At 45.3% G+C, this 26,078-nt stretch overlaps 2 protein-coding genes, 1 long non-coding RNA gene and 2 other non-coding genes across 8 annotated transcripts in view; 3 read left to right on the top strand and 2 right to left on the bottom strand.

The window, feature by feature from the left end:
- The window catches only part of ERN1 (endoplasmic reticulum to nucleus signaling 1), a 91,615-nt gene extending 89,551 nt beyond the window's left edge, over positions 1–2,064 (bottom strand). The window contains exon 1 of the mRNA XM_050764923.1: positions 1,859–2,064. Coding sequence (XP_050620880.1) covers positions 1,859–1,915 — 57 coding nt within the window. The 5' untranslated portion in view covers positions 1,916–2,064. The remainder of the gene's footprint in view (positions 1–1,858) is intronic.
- Positions 2,065–18,324: 16,260 nt separating this feature from the next.
- Positions 18,325–19,117, top strand: LOC126939931 (uncharacterized). The gene is made up of 2 exons (XR_007720504.1): positions 18,325–18,802; positions 19,038–19,117. It is a non-coding gene; the product is annotated as an uncharacterized LOC126939931 (long non-coding RNA).
- On the top strand, positions 18,889–18,958 carry LOC126940040 (small nucleolar RNA SNORD104). Its single transcript, XR_007720565.1, has one exon. It is a non-coding gene; the product is annotated as a small nucleolar RNA SNORD104 (small nucleolar RNA).
- Positions 19,118–19,146: 29 nt separating the features above from the next.
- On the top strand, positions 19,147–19,279 carry LOC126940055 (small nucleolar RNA SNORA76). Its single transcript, XR_007720579.1, has one exon. It is a non-coding gene; the product is annotated as a small nucleolar RNA SNORA76 (small nucleolar RNA).
- Positions 19,280–20,237: 958 nt separating this feature from the next.
- TEX2 (testis expressed 2) overlaps positions 20,238–26,078 on the bottom strand; it is a 116,138-nt gene continuing 110,297 nt past the window's right edge. For all 4 annotated transcript variants that reach the window (XM_050765791.1, XM_050765794.1, XM_050765793.1 and 1 more), the window contains exons 11-12: positions 24,001–24,121; positions 20,238–21,914 (exon numbers count right to left, since the gene is read on the bottom strand). In XM_050765791.1, the coding sequence (XP_050621748.1) occupies positions 21,792–21,914; positions 24,001–24,121 (244 nt within the window). In that variant the 3' untranslated portion in view covers positions 20,238–21,791. The remainder of the gene's footprint in view (positions 21,915–24,000; positions 24,122–26,078) is intronic.

The following is a 26,078-nucleotide window of genomic DNA, read 5'->3' as shown; positions in this document are numbered from 1 at the left end:
CCACGCATTAGCCTGGCTAATTTTCATTTTACTTATTTATTTATTTTGTATTTTTAGTAGAGACAAGGTTTCACCATGCTGGCCAGGCTGGTCTCGAACTCCTGACCTCAAGTGATCCACCCACCTCAGCCTTCCAAAGTGCTGGGATTACAGGCGTGAGCCAACGCGCCTGGCCTGAACTTTCACCTAAATAGTAGTTACACTAAACTATAACCTTTTCATAAGGGTCTAGAATATTTTATCATGAACTCTGAGAAGTTTGGATTTCTAAATACAAATTGGAAATATTTACACGAACTGAAACTATAGTTCCAACTAAAGCTAAATCGTTATTTTTGGCTCTTTAGCCTAAGTTATTCAATAACCAAACACTAGAATCCAGTGAAAAGGTAGCAAAAGGAAAGATGTGGCAAAGGAAACCATATACACTTATCCCTTGACGATATGAAATGATCGAATTCCATGTCTAACATTTGGTCATTCTACTTACACCCTCATTTGTGAACAGATGACAGGCAGTAGTTACCAATCCAAAGTGAGATGCTCAGGTTCAAAACCTGACCTTAGTTGTAGAAGTGGGGTTTTTATTTTAAAGAAAAACTTAACTTCCACAAGTTCTATTATAAAGAAAGTGTCTACAAATTTTCCTTTATTTAAAAAAAACAAAAACAAAAACCCCAATTTGAAAAAGGTGACCTTATTTATTTACTTCGTCTGTTTCCAAATTCTTGTTACTCCAAGAGTACAGACAGTTATTTACCTAAAATGCAAAACCTCCAGAGTTCACGCGGTGGCTGGCACACAGGCACACACATGTCAGTGTTCTACTGGAACACTTGGTACATGATATCCCTATTAAAGAGTACACAGTACGTTTAAAGAGGTCATTAAACAGAACACGGACACATTTGCCACGCTCACATCCTGAACAATACATTTTGTGAAAAACACTCGCTAATTTAGGTTCTTCCAACCAGAAAAAAAAAAAAAAAAAGCCAAGTCTCCCACAAAATGTCTCCAAATCCACAGCTGAGTGAAGGTCATAAATAGTTAAATGAATGTAAACCAGGCCCTATCATTCGTCTCCTCCAGAAAAAAGATGAAAAGCCATTTCTGATGACCCCAGGTGCTCTCCCACGAGGAGACAGTCTTTCATTTGAGCTTCTGAAGCAGCCTCACCTCGAACCCATGCGGGATCTTCCAAGAGTGCACTTCCCACAGCTCCACTTGCTCAAGGAAGTCTCGGTGCACAGAAGGAAGCCTGGAGCCTCCCAGTACCAAGAAACCGGCAGGGCAAGTGGCAGAAGCCAGCTCTGGGGTGAGAGTCCTTACTCCCTGTTGCATTCGTTCCCCAAAGTTTTCGAATTTTTAAAAAGTTCAAACACAGATTCGAAGCGCAGGACAGACCCTTCCCCTGGATCCCAGTGCCCTTTCGGCTCCTCCCGCGGCCCCCGCCAGGCAGCGCCGGCGCCCACCCGCGAGAAGGAGGGTCCCGCAGGTGGGCGGCCTCCCCAGGCCGGGGCCCTCTGGGACCCGCAGGTGCCGTCCAGGGCGCCACGAAGTTGCGCCCGAGCCTGCGGGGTCCGGGGAGCCGCTGCCCGTGACAGCCGCGCTGGCTTGGGAGGCTCTTCGGGCGGCCGACACCTCGGTGGGGCCGCGACTCCAGTCAGGGAAGCTCTCCTGGCCCGGCGCCGCCTCCTACTCCCGGCCCGAGCCTCCCTCCGCGGGGCGCACGGGGCCTCTGGCCGCCGCCACGCTCCCAGCTCGGACTCCAGCCCCGACGGCCGGCGCGACGCTGCCCCGGCCCCGACCCGGCCGTCGCGAGCTGTCCTCCACCCCACGCTCCCGGGTCACTCACCCCGAGGCCGGGCAGCAGCAGCGTCAGCAGCAGCAGCAGCAGCCGCCGGGCCGGCATGGCGAGGACTCGGCCCTGACTCCGGGGGCGGTACGGACAGAGGACGGGGCGGGGGCGCCGCGACGACAGCGAGGCGGCGACCTAGCCTCAGCGGACGCAGAGCTGACTAGGCGACGGCGGCACCCCCATTCCCGGCCCTATAAGCGCCGGGTGCCTCGGCTTCTTCCGGTCGGGGCGGGGTTGGGGGCGGGGACGGGGCGGGGCCAACCCAGGGGCGTGATTGGGGCGGAGATGGGGGCGGGGATGAGGGCGGGCCGAGGGCGTGTCCCGGGAGGGGGTGTGGGAGGGGCTGGCTCGGGGCGGGGCCGAAGGCGGTGCTGGCATCTGGCTGGCTTTGCTCCTGAGGAGGCGGCGGCGGCTATGAAGGACCAGGCCTCGGCATCCAGCGTCTGGGGGCGCTGGGTGATCGAGGCGCGAAGCTTGTCTGTGGCTGGGAAAGACCGGCATTGCCCCACCAGGTGGTCCCATTAACCCTGCCAAGGGACCTGCCGCGTCAGACTTCATCGGGGAAAAGGGCGGGACACGGGCGGTCCAGGGTGCCTAGAAGCCCCCTTTTCGTCTTTCCGCCGTGGTGGACTCATCGGCGAGGTTTACTGAGGCGACCTCTGGAGCGAAGGTTTCAGCAGCTACCGGAGGCTTCCAGCAAACACGGCGCAGCTGCCCCGCGGGGCAGTCGCAGTGTTCACAGCCCTAGGGTTCTCCAGCTGTGCCTCGTCTCCTCCAGGGCCTCTTTCTTCCTTTTCCTTGCCCTCAGGAATTCCCCTCAAGTCACATCCAACAGCCATCAGTTCCGTTTGGAATGAACCACGGCCAAGTCACTCACCAAAAATTATAAGGAGGAAACCAATTCGGCCACTTGTGTCACGTGCGTTGATGTGACACGTGTGGATGTGAAGTTTGAGATGGCCTGCGTCACAACTCGTTGGAGGGAGTGGGTGGGTTGAGGCCTCCTGCAAGGTCTGTGTGAGGGTGTGGACTACTAATTAGAGTTAAAGAGCTCGGCAGCTTTTTGGTCACTGGCACTGGCCTCCACTGAGAGGGACATGGGGAGGGAGGACACGTCTTTTGCAAGGAAAGAGAGTAAACTGAGATTTGGAGCCCAAGGAAAGTTATCTAACTTATCCTAGGGGAAAAAGAAAACAGGGCTATGACATTCTCTAATTTTTCCTGACTTGCTCATATGAGAGCCTAAGATTTTTCGAATTTGAAGGAAAAGAATAAGCAATTCTAGACAAAACAACACAGTAGTAGTGGGGGACTGGCCAAATGTCCAGTCTGTGTGCATTGTGGTCAGTCTTATCCAACTAAAACAGACCAAAATGATAATAAGTCCAAATCCTGCAAATAGAGCTCCCCATTCCTAACCCCCTAGGCCTGGATTACAATGAAGGGACTAATCCCTACCGCATGCTGGAGACTCCAACGCATCTCTGTAAGAGTGGGAAGAATCTTGGCAACTGTGAAGACAGTAGAAACATTTTGAAAAGTGTTACCTGCATGTCTAAGTTCAAACAGAGGTTTGGGATTGGCAGAGAGATGTACTGAGAGACCCAGCACTCCTGAGCAGTGTAGCTGGGTGTCCAGAGAGGCCTACAGCCCTGAAACTGGGAGGAGCTCTTTATTTCTTGACCTTTTATCTTTTATTTTTAGAGATGAGGTCTCACTATGTTGCCCAGGCTGCTCTCGAACTCCTCCCCAGGAGATCCTCCCCAGTAGCTGGGACTACAGGTGTGCCCCATGACACCTGGCTTGGGAGGACCTCTTTAATGATTACCTGTCCAGTTTACCAGCTGACAACAGCATCTGTTAGACCCTGTATACTTAACTTAAAAGAGAAGCGTGACTGAAAAATGTCACTTTCACATCCCCCCGCTGGTGCTTTTTCTCAGAGTAAGTCTACGAGGGAAAAATTCGCTGTACTGGAACTCTGGCAGCCCTTTTACAATTCAAAATGTCACTGTGACCCTGTAACATCAGCAGATGAAACACAAAGAGGAATGCTGACCTCAATTTCACTCATAAATCAGTTTTAAAGATCTTAGAAAGAAAAAAAAAATCTGTTCCAAGAAGCCTGGCCAGGTAGGTATTATTTATCTTACACTCAGTTGGACTAAATCCCCAGGGCTTAATTGCACTGTTACATGTTCTCTGAATTTCTTTTTTCTTTTTTTTTCTTTTTTTCTTTTTTTTTTGAGATGGAATTTCACTCTTTTGCCCAGGCTGGAGTGCAGTGGCATGATCTTGGCTCACTGCAACCTCTGCCCTTTCGGTTTCAAGCGATTCTCCTGCCTGAGACTCCCAAGTAGCTGGATTACAGGCGCCCACCACCACGCCCGGCTAATTTTTGTATTTTTAGTAGAGACGGGGTTTCACCATGTTGGCCAGCCTGGTCTCGAACTCCTGACCTCATGATCTGCCTGCCCCTGCCTCCTAAAGTGCTGGGATTACAGGCGTGAGCCACCGCACCCAGCCCCGTTCTCTGAATTTCTTATGCATCGTCCACATACTTCATGCACTTCTCCACTTGATTGGCAATCCAGACTGATAAGCACTGGTTTTATTTATGGTGGCATTGCCCATAATCTTGCTCCACAGTCAAGTACTTCTTTAGGCAGCTTTTTGCTTATGATAAAGTAAAAGCTGGCAGCACTGATAAACACAAACAGAAATGGAATATTTTGTAGGGTGCCTTTGAAGTGGACCTGCCCATATAAAAGACCTGAAAATGGGCAGTAAATGACCTTTTTGCAAATCACATTAAATAACATCCACTGAATAAAGCAAAGGTCATGGTCTTAGTGTAAAGATAAGCCCCCTTTTCCATCAGTGTAAAAAATATATATACATCAGATTCAACAAAGAACTGCAGCAGGACCTGACTATGGGGAGGTGGGAGAAAATCTTATTTTCACTTCACTTCTCTTTAAACCACTGGTTCCCAAACTTGGAGAGCAAACAAAAACAAAAACAAAAACAAAACAAACAAAACCCCCCCCCCCACACACACACACAAAAACAAACAAAAATAATAGATTTCCAGGCCAGGCATGGTGGCTCATGCCTGTAATCCCAGCACTTTGGAAGGCCGAGGCAGGAGGATTGCTTGAGAGCAAGACCAGCCTGGGGAACATAGTGAGACACTGTTTCTGTAAAGAAAAAAAAAAAACAAAAAATTAGTCAGGCATGGCGGTTCACACCTGTAGTTCCAGTGACTTGGGAAGCTGAGGCGGGAGGATGGCTTGAGCCCGGGAGGTCAAGGCTGCAGTGAGCTTTGATCGTGCCATGGCACTCCAGCCTGGGCGACAGAGCAAGACCCTGTCTCCAAAAAATAGAAATAAAAAGCTGGGCGTGGTGGCTCACACCTGTAATCTCAGCACTTTGGGAGGACAAGGCGGGTGGATCACGAGGTCAGGAGATCAAGACCAGCCTGAGCAACATGGTGAAACCCCGTCTCAACTAAAAATACAAAAATTAGCCAGGCGTGGCAGTGTGCGCCTGTAGTCCCAGCTGCTCGGGAGGCTGAGGCAGAAAAATCGCTTGAACCCGGGAGGCAGAGGTTGCAGTGAGCCAAGACTGCACCACTGCACTGCAGCCTGGGCGACAGAGTGAGACTGCATCTCAAAAAAAAAAAAAAAGAAATAAAAAACCTATTTCCAATAATTTCTTGTACCCCTTTCCCTGACTGATTCACAATGTCCAGGGGCAGAGCCCAGATACCTGTGCGTTTTACAGTTTCCACTGTGCACTGAAGACAGTCAAGATCCAGGGCTCCAGTTCAATCTTGATGTCCAGCCTTGATCCCTGCAGCCATGAATCCCTTTTAGTTTAGCAAATGTCGCCCTCTAGTGGAATAAATTATGACCCAAAAAGGAGTTTGTGCCTGTCCCATTTGTGTTTAAAACCCTTTAAAATCTCATTTAAAAATGCTTGTGAGGTTGATTTGCAGATAGCTAGTGAGAGGATAGATACCTTTGAAGGAGGAGACTTGAAAGAAAAATCTAGTAAAACCAGAAAGAAAGGTCATGGTTGAAAACTCCAGTAACATTTCAAAGGAACGGTATGTTTATCAGAATAAATCAAGTCAGATTTTTTTTTTTTTTTTTTTTTTTTTTTTTTTTAGTGATATCGCTGCTGCTGCTTCTAGAACTGAACTTACAGCGTGTGTGGAGTAGTTATGGGATAAATATTAATACAACAATAAAGGGGCCAGGCGCTGTGACTTACACCTATAATCCCAGCACTTTGGAAGGCTGAGGTGGCAGATATCTTGAGCCTAAGAGTTTGAAACCAGTCTGGGCAACATAGTGACACCTTGTCCCTACAAAAAAATAAAATAATTAGTCAGGTGCAGTGGTGCACACCTGTAGTCCCAGCTACTCTGGAAGCTGAGGTGAGAGGATCACTTGAGTCTGAGAGGTGGAGGCTGCAGTGAGCTGTGATCGCACCACTGCACTCCAGCCTGGGCAGCAAAGCGAGATCCTGTCTCAAAACAAAATGAACAAACAAACAAACAAAAACAAACAAACAACAATGAATCAAGAGTCTCTGATAGCAAGCTAAGTTCTTATCTCAGTCCTCCCCTGAAGTTTAAGGGACATTTTAAAAGTTGTTCTCACCGTGAGCTCTTTGGTTTTTAGGTAAATAGGACTTTGGCTCTTCCTGTTCTAGGATGACTGGATTTGAAAAGATTGTGACACTCATTCTAAGAACTTCCCTTTACCACAGAATCTCACTCACTACACACTTTCGTAGGTTGCAAAACTGATTTTTTTTTTTCACATTATACCATAAGGAGTAAAAAGTGATTATTTCTTATTTTTTGTGTATTGGCTGTTTGCTGTTTGGAAATATGCAACTACATGCTTTATGGTATTATCTTGTCTTATCTTTACTCTAAGACCATGACCTTTGCCTGATGTAGTGGACGTTATTTAATTTTAAGAGACAAGGCTCCTCCCCCGCTACCTGGCACCCGTCACTTACCACCGCACTCCCAGGTTCTATCCTGTGGGGTAGCTTAGGCTAATCCTGACTGGTTATTTGTTCACTTGTCTCTGGGTGTTATATTTCACACCCACTTGTGCCAAGTCTATACGCGGCCACAGAAAGTTTCCAGTGTCCCCAGTTTACAGTACATTAATATTCTCAAAGGGCCAAGGCAGCACCAAGATGGAAATGGCCATCTCTCACAGTACCTCCACTTCCTCACTGGCCAGGCCGTCCTAATCCCCTGAGGTCTGGCTTAATTCCACAGAACTCTCTGGAAACTTCTCTCAAGCACCTCGTAAACATTCTTCCCCTTTTAAAATCCCATTGGACCTAATTCCTGGGTTTGTTCCCCCCACCCCCCCTCACTGGGCTTCTTTTCAATTCAGGTATATTGAGGGTTCTTTCCTCTGGAACTTTTCCTCCTTGGATATTACCATTTTCTGGCTTTCCTCCTGTGTCTCTGCTTTTTTTTCCCTCCTTCCAGATTCTGTGTTTTGTTTTTTTTGGTGGGGGGAGGGCCGGGGGTGGGGACGGGGTTTGAGTCAGGGTCTGGGTCTATTGCCCAGGCTAGAGTGCAGTGGCGTGATCTAGGCTCACTGCCACCTCTACCTCCCAGGCTAAAACCCCCAGGGGCATACCATCCTCTCATCTCAGCCTCCGAAGTAGCTGGGACCACAGACACGCACCACCACACTCAGCTAATTTTTGTATTTTTTGCACAGGCCGGGGGAGTGGGTCTCACTTTGTTGCCCAGGCTGGTCTCAAACTCATGAGCTCAAGCAATCAGCCTGCCTCAGCCTCCCAGGGTGCTGGGATTTGGCCCGGCGCGGTGGCTCACGCCTGTAATTCCAGCACTTTGGGAGGCCAAGGTGGGTGGATCACGAGGTCAGGAGTTTGAGACCAGCCTGGACAATATGGTGAAACCTTGTCTCTACTAAAAATACAAAAATTAGCTAGTCGTGGTGGCATGTGCCTGTAGTCCCAGCTACTTGGGAGGCTGAGGCAGGAGAATCACTTGAATCCCGGAGGCAGAGATTGCAGTGAGCCAAGATCCTGTCACTGCACTCCAGCCTGGGTGACAGAGTGAGACTGTGTCTCAAAAAGAAAAAAAAAAGTGCTGGGATTACAGGCATGAAGCCCTGTGGCCAGCTAGTACGTTGCCTGAGGCTTAATATGCAGACCTTATCTATTCTCTCTTTCCTTTCTCACTAGGAGGACTCATTTAACATATTTTATATATCAAATTTTAGAGCAGAAAGGGACTTTAGCCATAATGTAGTCAGCTTCATTTTGCAGATGACTTCATCTTTGACCTCTGCATGGATAACTGCCGTTCATTCATTCAACACAAATCACTGAAGGCTTCCAAGTACTAAGGATTAGTGCCGTAAAGGAATATTAGAGAATTTGCAGGTTGATACAGGACATGCAGAGAAATAACCAAGGTACAAGACTGACCATGAAGGCCGGGCATAGTGGCACACGCTTGTGATCCCAGCAATTTGGTAGACCAACGCAGGCAGATCACCTGAGGTCAGGAGTCTGAGATCAGCCTGGCCAACATGGTGAAACCCTGTCTCTGTTAAAAATACAAAAATTATCCAGGCATGGTGGCAGACGCCTTTAGTCCCAGCTACTTGGGAGACTGAGGCAGGAGAATCACTTGAACCCCAGGAGGCGGAGGTTGCAGTGAGCCAAGATTGCACCATTGCACTCTAGCCTGGGCGACAAGAGCAAAACTTCATCTAAAAAATAATAATAATAATAAAGATGAACTGTGAAAAGCACAAGAGGGAGGGAATAAACTTAGAGAAACAGAACTTCGGTCATTGAGAGAGATCAGGAAGGAAGGTGGTGAATGGATAGAGCAGGGAGGGCTTCATGGAAGAAGTGATGTCTGGAATGTGCCATCTGTCAGATCCGACTGGAGAGGACATTCTAGGGGGACAAGGAGGATCTGAACAAAGGCCTGGGGAAAGGAAAGCACTGAGTAACTTCATGAAGGCCCTTTCCACAGTAATCGGTTCAGGGTGAGCCCATGACATGAAAAACCTTCAGGGGGAATGCATGTGAGGGAGCAGGGAGCCCAGGAGCTGCTGGGTCTTCCCTTAGGATGATGCTGTTAGCACGGTGGCTGAGTGGGGCCACGGTGCAAGTGCTGCCTGGAGTCTGGCTCCTTGGTTTTTTTGTTTGTTTGTTTTCTTAGATGGAGTCTTGCTCTGTCACCATGGCTGGAGTGGAATGGCACAATCTCATCTCGCTGCAACCTCTGCCTCCTGGGTTCAAGTGATTCTCGTGCCTTAACCTCCCAAGTAGCTGGGACTACAGGTGTATGCCACCATGCCCAGCTAATTTGTGTGTTTAGTAGAGATGGGATTCCACCATGTTGGTCAGGCTGGTCTCAAACTCCTGACCTCAAGTGATCTGCCCACTTCAGTCTCCCAAAATGCTGGGATTACAGGTGTGAGTCACTGCACCCGGCTGTGGTTCCTCTGGGTTTTCAAGTTGTGTGAGCTGGTTAGTTACTTTATGTTTTCTATTAAAATAAAAAGCATTCTGAAATTAGATATATAATTTATATATATATGTAAAATTACGTAATATTACTAACTAGAGAGACTTAGAAAATACTAGAGAGAACTTAGAAAATTTTAAAAGGTGGCTTGATTACAAATTACTACAGAAGATGAAACAAAATGAAACAAAACATAGTCAGCATAGTAAATTACAAAAAAAAAAAAATGAGGGAAACTTCCCAATTAAAAAGCAAATACTTCCCCAAGAGAAATGAAAATACACACCCATACAAAAACCTGTGCACAAATGTTCATGGCAGCATGGTTCATAATAGTCAAAAAGTGGAACCAACCCAAGTGTCCATCAACCAAAATGGATCAACAAAATATGGCATTATCTATTTAGTGGAATATTTGACAACTGAAAAGCAATGGAGTATTGATACATGCTCTAATAGGGATGAACCTTGAGGACATTATGCTTAGTGAAAGAAGCCAGTCACAAAAGACCACATGTCACACCATTCTGTGTATATAAATGTCCAAATCTAGAAAGACAGAAAGTAGACTAGTGGTTGCTTAGGGTAGGGGAAGCAGATGGGGAGGACTGGAGAGTGATGATAAAGAAGTGTGGATTTCTTTTTGGGTTAATGAAAATATTTTGAAGTCGATTGCAGTGATGGCTGCATAACTCCGTTAATACACCAAAGCCATTGAATTTGTACTTTATTTATTTTCTTTGAGACGAAGTTTCACTTTGTTGCCCAGGCTACAGTGCAGTGGTGCTCTCTATGAACACAATGATCATGGCTCATTACAGCCTCACCCTCCTGGGCTCAAGCAATTCTCCTGCTTCAGCCTTCCGAGTAGCTGGGACTACAGGTGCCCCGCCACCATGCCTGGCTAATTTTTTCTATTATTATTTGTAGAGATGAGTCTCGCTATGTTGCCCCAGTTGGTTTCCAACTCCTGGGCTCAAGCGATCCTCCCACCTTGGCCTCTCAAAGTGCTGGGATTACAGCCATGAGCCACGGTGTCCAGTCTGAATTTTTAACCTGAATGAGTTCATTGTACGGTACGTAAATTATTCTTCAATAAAGCTATTATAAAAATGTAAATGGTCTATACAGGCCAAGTAAAAGGCTGAAAATGACCAAGCTGAAAAAAATCAAGACCATGATATGATGACTACAAAAATTAAGCTTCAGATACAAAGGCATAGGTCGGCTAAAAGTGAAAAGATGGAGAAAAATAAGATAGACCTTGTGAAATGATAAGAAAGTTGGAAAGGTTATACTGACATTGGCCAAACTGACTTTAATACAAAGAATGTTACCATAGATAAAAAGTGGCATTTCACAATGATAAAAGAGTCTATTCATGAACAAAACATAGCGATCCTAAGCGTGTAAACACCTAAAAACAGTTTGAAAATACATGAAGCAAAAATTGAAGCAATTGATGGGTGAAAAAAATAAACCCACAATTAGATTAGATTTCAACACTCATTTACTGATAGGATAAGTAGGCAAACACTAAATTATAAGACAAGATTTTCAGCCTCTGTGTTACTGACATTTTTGGCCAAATAATTTAAGTTTTATTTATTTATTTATTTATTTATTTATTTATTTATTTATTTGAGATGGAGTCTCACTCTGTCGCCCAGGCTGGTGTGCAGTGGCGCGATCTCGGCTCACTGCGACCTCTGCCTCCTGGGTTCAAGTGATTTTTCTGCCTCAGCCTCCTGAGTAGCTGGGACTATAGGTGTGCCACCATGCCCGGCTAATTTTTGTATTTTTAGTAGAGACGGGGTTTTACCATGTTGACCAGGCTGTTCTTGAACTCCTGACCTCAGGGGATCCGCCTACCTCAGCCTCCCAAAGTGCTGGGATTACAGGCATGAGCCACCGTGCCTGACAAGTTTTTAATTTTATTTGTACTTGTCCCAGCTCAGTCTTTGTTGGGGGGGGCTGTCTTGTGCATTGTGGAATGTTTAGCAACAGGCCAGGTGTGGTGCCTCACGCCTGTAATCCTAGCACTTTTCGAGGCCAAGGAGAGGGAATCGCTTGAGTCCAGGAGTTTGAGACCAGCCTAGGCAACATGGTGAAACCTCGTCTCTACAAAAATAAAGAAACAAACAAACAAACAAACAAACGCATGTATGAATGTTTAGCAGTATCCCTGGTCTTTATCTGTATGAGTTACCTAAGGCTGCCATATCAAAGTACTGCAAACTGGGTGGATCTAAAACAACAGAAATTTATTCTTTCACAGTTTTTGGGCTAGAAGTCTGACATAAAACTGTTGGCAGGGCCACGCTGTCTCCGAATCCTCTAGAGAAGGGTCCTTCTATGCATCTTCCAGGTTCTGGGAGCCCCAGGTATCCTTGGCTTGTGCAGACTAACTCCAATCTCTACCTCTGTCCTCAAATGACTGTTTTCTCCTCAGGTGTCTCTGTGTCCAAATTTCCTGCTTCTTATAAGAACACCAATCAAATTGGATTAGGGCCCATCCTATGAACTCACCTTGATTATATCTATAAAGACCCTGTTTCCAAATAAGGTCACTTTCACAGGTGATGGGGGTTAGGGTTACAACTTTTTTTTTTTTTTTTTTTTTTGACAGAGTTTCACTCTGTCACCCAGGCTTGAGTGCAGTGGCATGATCATGGCTCACTGCAGCCTCCAACTCCTGGGTTCAAGTCATCCTCCTGCCTCAGCCTCCTGAGTAGCTGGGACTACGGGCACAAATCACTGTGGCTGGCTAACTTTTTTTGTAGAGATCGGGGTCTTGTTTGTTGCCCAGGCTGGTCTTGAAATCCTAGCCTCAAGCAATTCTCCTGCCTCGGCTTCCCAAAGTGCTGAGATTACAAGCATGAGCCACCATGCCTGGCCGGCTTCAGCATTTCCTTTTGGAGGACACAACCCATAACACCACCTAATAGGTGTCAGTGGCATCCCTCCTAGTTGTGAAAACCAAAAGTGTCTCCAGATATTGCCAAATGTCCCCTGGATGGCAAAATCGCCACGCTCCATTGAGATTCGAATAACACTATCAACTACCTCGATCTCCTTTACACTTACAAAACATTATACCCAACAACAAAAGAATACACATTCTGGAAACACTTATTCTATTTTATGGAATGAAGTGTTGCCCAATTAAAAAAAAAAGAAAAGAAAAGCAAAAGAGGGTGGCGCAGTGGCTCACACCTGTAATCCCAGCACTTTGGAAGGCAGAGGTGGAAGGATTGCTTGAGACTGGGAGTTCAAGACCAGCGTGACCAGCATAATGAGACTCTATCTCTAAAATAAAATGTAAAAACTTAGCCGGGCATGGTAGTGCACGCCTGTAGTCCCAGCTACTCAGGAGGCTGAGGCCCAGGGATCTCTCGAGTCCAGGAGGTCGAGGCTGCAGTGAGCCATGATTGCACCACTGCACTCCACTCCAGCCTGGGTGACAGAGTGAGACCCTGTCTCAAAAATAAAATAAAAATAAATAAATAAATCTTTAAAAATATAGGCCAGGTGCAGTGGCTCATGCCTGTAATCCCAGCACTTGGGGAGTCCGAGGTGGGTGGATCACTTGAGGTCAGGAGTTCAAGACCAGCTTGGCCAACATGGTAAAATCCTGTCTTTACTAAAAATACAAAAAAAAAATAAAAATTAGCTGGGCGTGGTGGTGCATGCCCGTAATAATCCCAGCTACTTAGTAGGCTGAGGCATGAGAATTGCTTGAACCCAGGAGGCAGAGGTTGCAGTGAGCTGAGATTGCTTCATTGCACTCCAGCCTGGGCAATGGAGTAAGACTCTGTCTTAAATAAACAAATATATTCAAAATGAAAATTTCTTTTCAAGTCAAGATAGACCATATGCTGGGCAATAAAATAAGTCTCAATATGATAGCCAGCCTCTGAGATGGCTCCCCCAAATCCCTAACTCCTGGTAGTCATGCCCTGGTGTAGTCCTTGCCCACATGGTACCAGAGGTGGTGGTCTAAGTGACCAACAGAATGTGGGAAGTGATGATGCCCCTTCCAAGATGGATTATAAAAGACATCACAGATCGTGTTCCCCCATCCTCCCCATCTTGCAGGAGCACTTACTCTGCGGGACACCGGCCAACTGCCATGTCACAAGTGGTGTGAAGGCGAGGCCCACAGGGTGAGGGATGGGGACCTCTTACCAACAGCATCTGAGTGAGGCTGGAAGTAGATGCTCCAGACAAGCCTACAGACCTGGGTGACATCCTGATTACAGCCTCATAAGAGACCCTAAGCCAGAATCACAGCACTAAGGTGCTCCCCAATTTCTGACTCACAGAAGCCGTGAGATAATAAATGCCTGTTGTTTTAAACCACACCAAGCTCCAGGGTAATTAATTTGTTATGCAGTAATAAAGAAGTTAATACATGGCCGGGCGCGGTGGCTCACTCCTGTAATCCCAGCACTTTGGGAGGCTGAGGCGGGCGGATCACAAGGTCAGGAGATCGAGACCACGGTGAAACCCCGTCTCTACTAAAAATACAAAAAATTAGCCGGGCGCGGTTGTGGGCGCCTGTAGTCCCAGCTACTTAGGAGGCTGAGGCAGGAGAATGGCGGGAACCTGGGAGGCGGAGCTTGCAGTGAGCTGAGATCACGCCACTGCACTCCAGCCAGGGGGACAGAGCAAGACTCCGACTCAAAAAAAAAAAAAAAAAAAAAGTTAATACACAAAATAATTAAAAGGACTGAAATTATACAGAGCATATTCTTTGACCACAACAGAATTAAACTAGATATTAGTAAAACATTCTATTGATACTAGTAAAACATTAGAAACTAGAAAATTCTAATATCTATTGATATTAGTAAAACATTAGAACTAGAAAATTCTATTTTTAATTTCTGTTTATTTTTTGAGACCAAGTCTCACTCTGTTGACCAGGCTGGAGTGCAGTGGTGCGATCTCAGCTCACTGCAACCTCCACCTCCCAGGTTCAAGCAATTCTCTGCTTCAGCCTCCTGAGTAGTGGAATTACAGGCACCCGCCACCACACTCAGCTAATGTTTGTATTTTTAGTAGAGATGGGTTTCACCATCTTGGCCAGGCAGGTCTTGAACTCCTAACCTCCTGATTCACTTGCCTAGGCCTCTCAAAAGTGCTGGGATTACAGGCTTGAGCCACCACACCCAGGCTATTTTTGTTTGTTTGTTTGTTTGTTTGAGACAGAGTCTCGCTTTGTCACCCAGGCTGGAGTGCAGTGGCACGATCTGGGCTCACTGCAACCTCTGCCTCTTGGGATCAAGCGATTCTTCTGTCTCAGCCTCCCGAGTAGCTGGGATTACAGGTGTCTGTCACCATGCTCTGCTAATTTTTTGTATTTTTAGTAGAGATGGGGTTTCACCATATTGGCCAGGCTCGTCTCAAACTCCTGACCTTGTGGTCCACCCACCTCGGCCTCCCAAAGTGCTGGGATGACAGGCATGAGCCACCACGCCCGGTTGCTATTTGGAAATTAAACATAATTCTTCTAAATAATCCATGGGCCTTTTCTGCCTCAACTGCTTCCAGGACACCTGAGAAAAAGCTTGTGATGAGGTGGGGCAAAAAATAGAAGCCAGTTCTCAAGTTCACCCTTGGTTGTACCCACCCTATTAGAAGATGGAATCAATTTACAAAAATTTACAAAATAACAAAATTTTATTAAAATAATTTTAGTAAAATTAGATTTAAATTAATATAAATTGCATTTCTATATACCAGCAATGAACTCTTAGAAACTGAAATTTAAAAATAGTATCTCTCATCTCCGAAGCTTGACTAAAAAAAAAGAATAAAAATAGTGTCATTCATAATAGCATTATAAATGAAATCCTGAGGGATAAATTTCACAAAATATATGCAAGATTGTACAATGAAAACTATGACATTGCTGAGGGAAATGAATAAGACTTAAAATAAATGCAGAAATAGACTGTATTCATGGGATGAAAGACTGAGTGTTATTAAGATGTCAATTATTCCCAAATTGACCTACAGATTCAATACAATTTCAGGCAAAATTCCAACAGGTCTTTTGTAGAAATTGACAAGCGGATTCTAAACTGTTTCTGGAAATACAAACAACCTAAAATAGCCAAAATAATTTTGAGAAAGGACAAAGTTAGAGATCTTGTATATCTGATTTTAAGACGTACTATAAAGCAACAGTAATTAAGGGTATAGTATTGGCATAAGGATAGATAGGTAACAGTGCAAAAGAAGATGCTGTTTAGAAACAAACCAACTCATATATGGGCTTTTTTTTTTTTTTTTTTTTTTTTTTTTTGACAAACATGACAAGGTAATTTAAGTGAAAGGATATTCTCTTCAACAAATGGTGCTGGAACAAGTGAATATCCATACACAAACAAATGAACCTAACTCTTGTCTCACACTGGACACAAAAATTAACTTGAAAAAGATAATAGACCTGAATGCGAGAGCAAACACTATAAAACTTCTAGAAGAGTGGGCGCAGTGGCACACGCCTGTAATCCCAGCACTTTGGGAGGCCGAGGTGGGCGTAACATGAGGTCAAGAGATTGAGACCATCCTGGCTAACATGGTGAAACCCTGTCTCTACCAAAAATACAAAAATTAGCCGGGCATGGTGGCATGCACCTGTAATCCCAGCTACTTGGGAGGCTGAGGCAGGAGAATCACTTGAACCCAGGAGTTGGAGGTTGTAGTGAGCCGAGATCGCGCCACTGCACTCCAGTCTGGTGACAGAGCGAGATTTTGTCTCAAAAATTAAATTAAATTAAATTAAATTAAATTAAATTAAATTAAACTTCTAGAAGCAACCATATAAAAGAAAAATCTATATTAGGCCAAGATTTCTTAGATATGAAACCAGAAGCACTACCTATTAAAAAATTGATAAATTAGATTTTCATCAAAATTAAAAACGTCTCCTCTTTGAAAGACACTGTCAAGAAAACAAAAAAGCAGTCTGGGCACGGTGGCTCACGCCTGTAATCCCCACTTTGGGAGGCCGAGGCGGGTGGATCACTTGAGGTCAGGAGTTCAAGACCAGCCTGGCCAACATGGTGAAACCCCGTCTCTACTAAAAATACAAAAATTAGTCAGGCGTGGTGGTCCGTGCCTGTAGTCCCAGCTACTAGGGAGGCCAAGGCAGGAGAATCGCTTGAACCCAGGTGGCAGACGTTGCAGTGAGCTGAGATACTGCCACTACACTCCAGCCTGGGCGACAGAGCCAGACTGTCTCAAAAAAAGAAAAAAGAAAAGAAAAGAAAAAAGAAAAGAAAAGAAAAGAAAAGAAAGCAGGCCGGGCGCGGTGGCTTATGCCTGTAATCCCAGCACTTTGGGAAGCCAAGGTGGGAGAATCATGAGGTCAGGAGTTCGAGACCAGCCTGGCTAATATAGTGAAACCCTGTTTCTACTAAAAATACAAAAATTAGCTGGACATGATTGTGCACACCTGTAATTCCAGCTACTCGGGAGGCTGAGGCAGGAGAATCGCTTGAAGTTGGGAGGCGGAAGTTGCAGTGAGCCAAGATTGTGCCACTGCACTCCAGCCTGGGCGACAGAGTGAGACTGTCTCAAAAAACAAAACAAGACAAAACAAAAAAAGTAATGGAGCAAAGCTTCTGTTGCTCCACATCCTCACTGGCATTTGGTATTTGAGGCGTAATCTTAACACATCACAATCAAAGCCAACAGCCAACTTCCAAGCAAGTACATAATACACAAAATAGAGCTGTGGACCAAGTAATTACAACACAACTAAGGTTGAATTAATAAATAAATATTTTATACCATATTTGTACCTGATAGTGAAAACATTTTCATTTCAACAATCTGTGGAACACTTATAAAAACTGATATTTTAGATCACAAAGAAAACTTTCATACACTGCCCAATGCAGAAACTGTACCATAATGTAATAAATGTTGAATAACAAAAGTTAAAACAGCAACAAAAATAAATAATCTAGAGGGTACTAAACACTTGTCAAAGTCATTATTGCTTTGGATTAAAGAGGTTTTTTTTGAGACGGAGTCTTGCTCTGTTGCTCAGGTTAGAGTGCAATGGCGCGATCTCAGCTCACTGCAACCTCCGCCTCCCAGGTTCAAGCGATTCTCCTGCCTCAGCCTCCTGAGTAGCTGGGATTACAGTCGCCCACCACCTCGCCCGGCTAATTTTTGTATTTTTAGTGGAGACGGGGTTTCGCCATGTTGGCCAGGCTGTTCTTGAACTCCTGACCCCAGGTGATCCATCCGCCTTGGTCTCCCAGAGTGCTGGGATTACAGGCGTGAGTCAACTCCCCGCCAAAGAGGAATTGTTTGAATTTAAAGTCTATATAGAAATTAAGGAAAATAAGAGGCCATTCAACTACAAACTCGTAAGGTGAAATGGTTTCACTATCACACACACACACACAAAACAATAAATGTTCCGTATTAAGAGGAAAAAAAGGAAAAGAATTTCCAAGGAAAACAGGGAGGCAATAAAGATAACCAGCGACTGTGACTGCTGGTGTACTGTGTCCCCACCCAGTTAAGCAAACTCATTCAGCCACCCGTATTTCCAGTGAATGGGCTCAATCAACTCTGCGAAACTTTCCCAAAGTTTCTGTCCTTTCTGTCCTTTGGGCTTCTACAGTAGGCTGTTCATAGCTCTATTTTAGTATTTATTAACGTTTTGCAGTCCCAGGAAGTTTTCCACATCACCCTGCCCTTTGAAAACCTTTGTTTACCACTGAGAACGTGCCAGGCAATTGGAATTAATTCACCTAATCCTTACAACTTTTTTTTCCCCCCCGCGGTGTGTGTGCGGGGGTGGGGGGGAGGGAGCCGGGTATTCCTAATTTCCAGAAATTGAAGCTCAGAAAGGTTAACTGAGCAAGGTCACAGAGCGAACGCATCACAAAGTCAGGATGTGGTGCATTTCGGTCCACTTTCAATACAAGCTCTTTCTACCACAACAGGTTACTTTGCACTCGGGGACAGTTTTCAACTTTACATTCTCAACTCCTATCCTAGCTCCTGGCACAGAACATGTCATTCAAGTTAGGCATCACTTGTCCCCTGCTCTTGGTATTCTTTTGCGGATTGCAGAGAAACGCGCTCATTAGCAAGTGGCGATCGAGACGCTGAAACGCAAAGGATTTGAGACTGAGCGGCTCCCATCTCTATGGTTGGTATGTGATCCATCTATCCTCTGGAGGATTCAGCAAGGACTACCAATCACCAGACAACTTTACTGTACGTGCTCGCAAGTTGAACTTGCTATTGGTTAGTGGCAGTAAAGCCCGCCCACCAGCTCTGGTCGGCTCCTTTAAGAGAAAGCCATCGCCATTCTTCAGCCTTTCACCGCCTACAGATTCCGGGAGGTGAGGTTGTTTGCCAGGCGGGCCGTGTGGCTGGGTGGGCACCAGGGCTCGGGGCCCGGGAGCAGGGAGGCGGGGGAGGCCGGCCTGCTGTGATGACATTCCAATTAAAGCACGTGTTAGACTGCTGACGCGGGTGATGCGAACTGGAGTCTGAGCCGGCCCGAGCGAAACAGGAAGGGGGCCGGCGGGCGGGCGAGCGCACACCGGCTCATCCATCACTCTCCTTTTCTTGTAGCTCCCAGCCGAGGACGTCGGGTCTTATCGTCCTTGCTGTTTTGCCACCCCATTCCTCTCAATAAAGTGGTTTGAACCCAACCCTGGTGTCGGTGTGTGTTGTTGGCGGCGCGCTGTCTTTGAGCCCCCGCCGAGCCTCCTCGTGGCGCCGGGGGTCAATCTGCAGCGCTAGAGCATGTGCTTGCGCATAACTGGGGCCGCTTGGCCCCCCGCGGGCGGCCCTTTTAACCGCGAGCGACAATTAGTAACCTGACTGTCCGGCTGCTAGGCTGGGCAATTTTCCAGGGATTTTGCCACGACAGGCCTCAACCCGTAATACCAAGGCTGGAATGGCGTGTGAGGGGGACGGTGGCTGACGGGGATACGCGGACTGCTGCGTAGTGAGTGCCCCTCTGTGCTCCCATGCGTTCCCCAGCCCTCCCCGAGTGCATCGCGCGCGTTGTGCCTTTGCCATGAGTTCGACATAAGTCCCAAGCTGTCGTGTCTGCCATCAGACGCGCAGATTTAGTTGAAGGCAGCTTGGAATGGCGTCTGCAGGGCTGCTGTGTACTTGACATAAACGGATTCAGTGTGGAACTGCATGAGTTAACTCCTGACTAAAAGGGTAATCGACCTGTTTACAAACAACCACCATGCAAGAGTATGTTTGACAAGCATGGGACTAAAGCTTCGGGTAGGTTAATCTGTCACTCCTAAACAGTTAAAAATTATAGGGCGGTTGTGAAGATGAAGTAGATTTTATATATAGTTGGGGACAACATAGACACCTAGTTACAGTCCAGATTCTATGGTTGGTAAAAGATCTTACACAAGGGCTCCAGTGAAATGTGCATCAGTTCTGAGTACGAGGCAGCAGTGGTGGGCAAGGATGCACGTATGCGCTCACTACGTGGGCATTCGATGAATGAACGTGTCCCGAATGAAGATAACTAGACGATGAAGGGTATAAACTGCAGCCCAGGAGCACCACTGCCCTACCCCCTCAGTTATGAACTTTCACTGGATTCTTTAAATGTGGGCTGAAGATAATGACACCTAATTTGAAGGGATGTGGTGAGGATGGCTTTGCAGCCTTAGGACTGGGCAGTGATCCAAGCCAGTTAAGTGAAAGCTGCCATTGCCAGGTGAGGGCCCCGGTGCTTGGTACTCACTTGTGCCCCTATCTCAACAGGATTCAGTAGAAATGACTTAGATGCTTATCTAGTATTTGACATGAGATATTTATTTTGTGAAACAATGCAAGCGATTTTAAATCCCCACATACTATTTGATTAAGTGCAACATGGTACAGTCATGTGTAATCTCTTTACACGATAGTGCATCTAGTCCTTAGCCTTTAGTTATTGCACAACAATTATAAAGACCAGTGACCAGGACACGCAGACTGTGACAGGCAGATTGGCCTACACAATGAAAAATCAACAGTACACCAACTGGAATGGTCAAACAATTTAAGTCAAATGTTTTAATGGTGCAATTAAAATAATCAAGGATTCAAACATGTTTTCAATATATTAATTTCTTTAAAGTCATGTTCAGGCAAGGTGCTGTTTAAAAAACCACTATTAGCTTTGTCCACAGATGTAAGTTATCAAAAGTTACCCTAGGTAATTTTGACGTTGAATGCAACTTTAAACAATAAAAAATGGTGTTAGGTTTACTTCTTGAAGCAAATTACACAATAAGAGAGCCCCAACCTTGTAAACTAAGCATTCTGACACAAATGCACAAAATTAAGTTGGCAACATTAATTTTGAGATGTAGTGTGATATTGAGCAAACTTTTGGTCTTGACTCTTGAAATAATTTAAGAGAGCAGTTCTCCGTTTTGGCCTTCAGGAAGGGAAATCTGCCTGTGGAACTCTCCCAATCAGATTAACAAACTTTCGATTCCCATATAAAAACCTGGAGGATACAGGAAACACCAGATGGAAAAGTGGTTCTGGCTTTCTGGCCCTACCCATCTGTATGAGAGGACCCATCCTGTCATTCTGTGCAGTGTTTGATGTTTTCACATACGCTCCTGTCTCAGGAAAACATTCAAGATTAGCTAGCAGCCAGGTGGTTGTACCTCATTGGTAAAAGGCTTGGGATGGTTTGATCTCATGGCTTTGCCAGATGTTCACATAAGTTCCACTGTCCTTACCCAAGCTGATAGCGTGTTATTGTGTGTGTATATTCTATGGCTACTTGCTTCCCAAATGCACAATTTAATGTGAAAAAAAGTAAGTTGCTCTGCCCATCTCTTCTGTCACCGAAATGAAAAGGCTCACAGAATTCCTCTCCCCACCCTCCAGACACATTGCACACCGATATTCTCTGGAAGTGTGGAAGGCTGCATACAAAGTGTAGAAGTGAAAAAGTCCCACTGTGCACCGGCTGCCTGAAGAAAAGCTTTGGAGGAGTAGAGGAGGCAAGTTGTTCAGCTTTGCTCTTACTGTGCTCATTTGCTGCCACAAAACTGGGTAGACTTAAAAGCCATGGTGTGGGTCACCTGTAACTTCTGGATCCACCATGATTCTTCCATGGTCTCCTTTGCCAAATCAAAGCTTTGCAGCAGGCAATCCAGACAATTGTCACTGGATGCGGGGAATGACACCTCACAGTGGAATGGGCACTGGCAGGCAGAGGGCAGAAGCAGTCCTTTAAGAAAGAGTAGCTGTGGCACAGAGGCCAGTGCTACAGTACAGATGGCGGCCAAGAACCCCACACGTCCAGCTGGATGTCACAATACAGGGAACATCTGACATCACCCATCATGGCTGATCAGCAGCCTCCACAGGTGGGTCTTTCAGGAGGCAGGAAGTGGAGCGAGGGTCCATGGCTGAGTGCATTATAGTGATATAAACATCATCCATGTTTGGCATAACAAAAACTTTCTGTAGGAAGATATTAAAGAACAGCTATGTGGAAGAATGCCTTGCCAGGCTGTCACCCTCCTTTGTTCTGATAATTTTAGGCCTTAGACAAAATTTTTAAAATACATATAAAAACTTTCTACGCATTCCAAACTAATTCTTCCACCATACATACTTTAGAAAGAGTTGAGGAATCATACCAGTGCGTGGATATGAGAATCACCTAATATATCAGCTTGGAGGCAGAAGTGGCCTTTGATTTGGTGTACATTTAATAAGACTGCCCATATGCACTGATACATATCCAACAATTTAAAAGAATTGGCTTAAGCTGTTCACAGCAGTTCCCAGCTACTATGTCTAGAACACATATTCCATGTGGATTATCCTTTTATTAATAAATCCTAGCAATAAAATGTAAGCTAATGGCCAGGCGCAATGGCTCACACCTGCAATCCCAGTACTTTGGGAGGCCAAGGCAGGCGGATCACCTGAGGTCCAGAGTTCAAGACCAGCCTGGCCAACATGGTGAAACCCTGTCTCAACTAAAAATACAAAAAAATAAGGCCGGGCGCGGTGGCTCATGCCTGTAATCCCAGCACTTTGGGAGGCTGAGGTGGGCAGATCACAAGGTTAGGAGATGGAGACCATCCTGGCTAACACGGTGAAACCCCATCTTTACTAAAAATACAAAAAATTAGCTGGGTGTGGTGCCGGACGCCTGTAGTCCCACCTACTCGGGAGGCTGAGGCAGGAGAATGGTGTGAATCCAGTGGGGCAGAGTTTGCAGTGAGCTGAGATGGCGCCACTGCACTCCAGCCTGGGCGACACAGCGAGACTCTGTGTCAAAAAAAAAAAAAAAAGAAAAAGAAAAGAAAGCCGGGCGCGGTGGCTCAAGCCTGTAATCCCAGCACTTTGGGAGGCCGAGACAGGCAGATCACAAGGTCAGGAGATCGAGACCAGCCTGGCTAATATGGTGAAACCCCGTCTCTACTAAAAAATACAAAAAACTAGCCAGGTGAAGTGGCGGGCGCCTGTAGTCCCAGCTACTCGGGAGGCTGAGGCAGGAGAATGGCGTAGACCTGGGAGGCGGAGCTTGCAGTGAGCTGAGATGCGGCCACTGCACTCCAGCAGCCTGGGCGACAGAGCGAGACTCCGTCTCAAAAAAAAAAAAAAAAAAGAAAAGAAAAGAAAAAGGGAAAAATATAAGGCATGATGTTCTTTCCCCTCACTAGGTTCAAAGTACTTTTCTATTTGGTGATGACATTAAGCTTTTTCAGAAATTGGTTAGCTTTTTCAGAAATTGGTTATCAGTTATGTTTAATCTCTAGTTTTTAAATAAGAGGATTTTTTTTAAGGCAGTAACTCAAAATACACCACTGCAAAAAGAACGTAGGTCTTCTTCAAAAGGTGAATTTCATTAAAAGTAAATAGTTTGCTAATCCATAAAACCCTGACGGACAACTGTGCTTCAAATATCTGATAAAAGTTTGATGGAAATAGCTCATCCCAGGGCCTCAGCTATACTGATATTACCTTTGGTGGCCAAATGCAGAAAAACAAGCTGAGAGAGTAAGTTCTGGCTTAAACTCCCAGACTACACTAGAAGCTACCCAGGGGAGGGAGAGGCCTGATTCATCTTTGGACTCCCAGGGCAGGTGGTACCTGGCACACAGAAGGGTTTCCAGGAAAGTTTGTTGAACTGATCAAACTGAGCAAGGTGAATAGCACACAAGAACAGGGGGGCAGCCCACTGCCCACAGGTGGGGTGCTAAGAGTTGGGCAAGGCCAGGCCTTGCATAAGAGAAAACAAAGCTTGAGAGTCCCAGCAGGCTTGCTGGGAAAAGACATCATCATTTTGCTCTGACCCACATCTTTTGGGTTTCCTCTGAAGATGACTTAGTAATGTTCTGTGGGTAAGTTTCAGGGCTTTGACACTGTACCTAAAACTTTATTCCCATATTTGATCAAATGTAATACTCTTCCGGGATGAAGGTCATCATCAGATTTTCAAAAGCGGATCCCGACCCAGCTGAAGTTCAGAACCTCGGTTCTACCCAGAGCTTCTATACTTGGTGTGAAATACTAGATAACACCAGAGGTTTACCTGAAACTCTTGTTCCAGTTTCTTCTCTATCCAGTCTGTCACATGAACTAAAGTCACTTCTCTCTCTCCAAGTTTTGGCCGAGCTTTCAGCTCCACATGTGGTGGCTTTCGGAAACCATACCTTTTTGAAGATAAGTAATAACCACATTTAGAATAAAGCAAGGAATGAGGCACTGACAGCACACATTCCTCATTTACATGGGGCTTTATCACTACTTAAAATGTTATTTTCTTCTGCAAATGCCCTCTAAAAATATTCCACACACAAAATATGAATTGTGAACCCCCTGTGTTCCCTAGATGGTGTTAGGGCTGTGGTGGATTTAGAACAGTTCTGACAAACGGAAAGCCAGGAAGCACACTGGAAAAACCCATGACCTGGGCACTGGTTTTTGTTTTTTTCTAAAATGGCAATAACCTTTTTTCTTTCAATTTTTATAAAAGTAGTATATGTACATTACAAAAACAAAACATACATTCAAGCGGATAAAGCAGAGAGTGAAAGATACACTGCCTCTCTCTGAATGTCACCCCCAAGAGAGGACCACGGACAGAAGTGGGGTCAACTCCCCTTACATTCTCCTGTGCATATGTCGATCGGTAAGGTTCTAAACCTGTTTTTTCACCCTACACCCCAACAATATGCTCTTTATGACTTCCTGAGGGAGCAGACTGGCGATCAGAACTGTTGGCAAAGTATCCAGACAAGACCATGTGTGCTATCAACTAAAACCTTACATCTGTCATGGACCAGTGCTTTTGGAAATACAGTAAAAATGTCAGGTTGCCATAAATATTTCTAAACACTCTCAATATCTATACTTACCTTTATAGATCAATAACACATAGGTCAGCATTTGAGCATGCCTTGGGTAGTGCTATCCTAGAGCCCTCTTATTTTATCTCCCCCTGAGCAGAGCCATTTAAAACTGATAAATCTAAAGAACTGGCAGGGAGGAGAAGAAATGTATCAACTTTTACTATTACATTTTTTTTTTTTTTTAAGGTTTGAAAGACCATACAATATATTAACAGTGGTTATTTCTGGATGGTGAGATTATGGACATTTATTTATTTATTTTTCACCTTTTCCCAATCTCTCCCCCTTTTTTTTTTACAATGAAAATATTACTTTAAAAAAAAGTATGAAAAGGCATTTTAAAGTTTTATTGGGAAATACCAGCATTATCGTTAAATGGTTAGTCAATTCAAAAACCCTTGTCTGATCATTCCTAGAAATCCTTCTGAATACCAATGATATGTACTAGCACGTTGGTTTCATTCTATGATAGAACAGAGCTATATTTTTGTTATGAGTGTAGTTTATGGTACAATGAGATCTCTTAATGCAATCACTGTTTACACTTATGCCCATTTTTTAGGATTTAGCATGTCAATTTTAAATTGAGACTCACAGACAGTGATGCTGAACTCATCAGTAATTTATTTCAGTGACTCTCAACCCTGGCTTCATCACCCCCCACCCCTGAAATCCCGGGGAATGGGCCAGGCATATCTATATTTTTAGCACTTCCCCAGGTGATTTTAACATGCAGCTGGTGCTGATAATCAAGTCCTCAGACACCAGAGGCACATGCTCCTGACTCCTCAGCATCGAGGCCTAACTCAGGAAGTCTCCTTAACTTCCCAGACTCTGTTGGATGTGTGATCCCCATCTTTAAAGTAGGGATAACAATGGCATCGACCTCAACAGGATGCTATGAGGACTAATCAGGTAATGCAGTTACAACCAGGGCCAGGCAGAGAATAAAGGCGCTATCTACAAAATGACAGCTGTTATTACTGGCAGAACAGTTGGCTTTCCAGAGGAGGAAGACCAAGAATAGAAACAGCTTATCTCATAAACTTCATGTATTAACTTTTCCTACCATGTGAAGATGAATTCTTGAACGTGAATTCACCACTCACAGAAGAAAGTACCATCAGATTTGCAACTAATATTAAGGTCCCATGAAAAATGTTTGGAAGTGCTTCTGCCCGGGAGACGGTACTTTCCATAATCTCAAGGTTAAGCAGGCTGGGACTTTTGTGGCCATGCAATAAGAGGAATCACTTGT

This window comes from Macaca thibetana, chromosome 16 (genome assembly GCF_024542745.1).
Source record: "Macaca thibetana thibetana isolate TM-01 chromosome 16, ASM2454274v1, whole genome shotgun sequence".
Classification (NCBI taxonomy): Eukaryota; Metazoa; Chordata; class Mammalia; order Primates; family Cercopithecidae; genus Macaca; species Macaca thibetana.
Note: the sequence above shows the minus strand (reverse complement) of the source record. Positions and strands in the feature narration are given on the sequence as shown.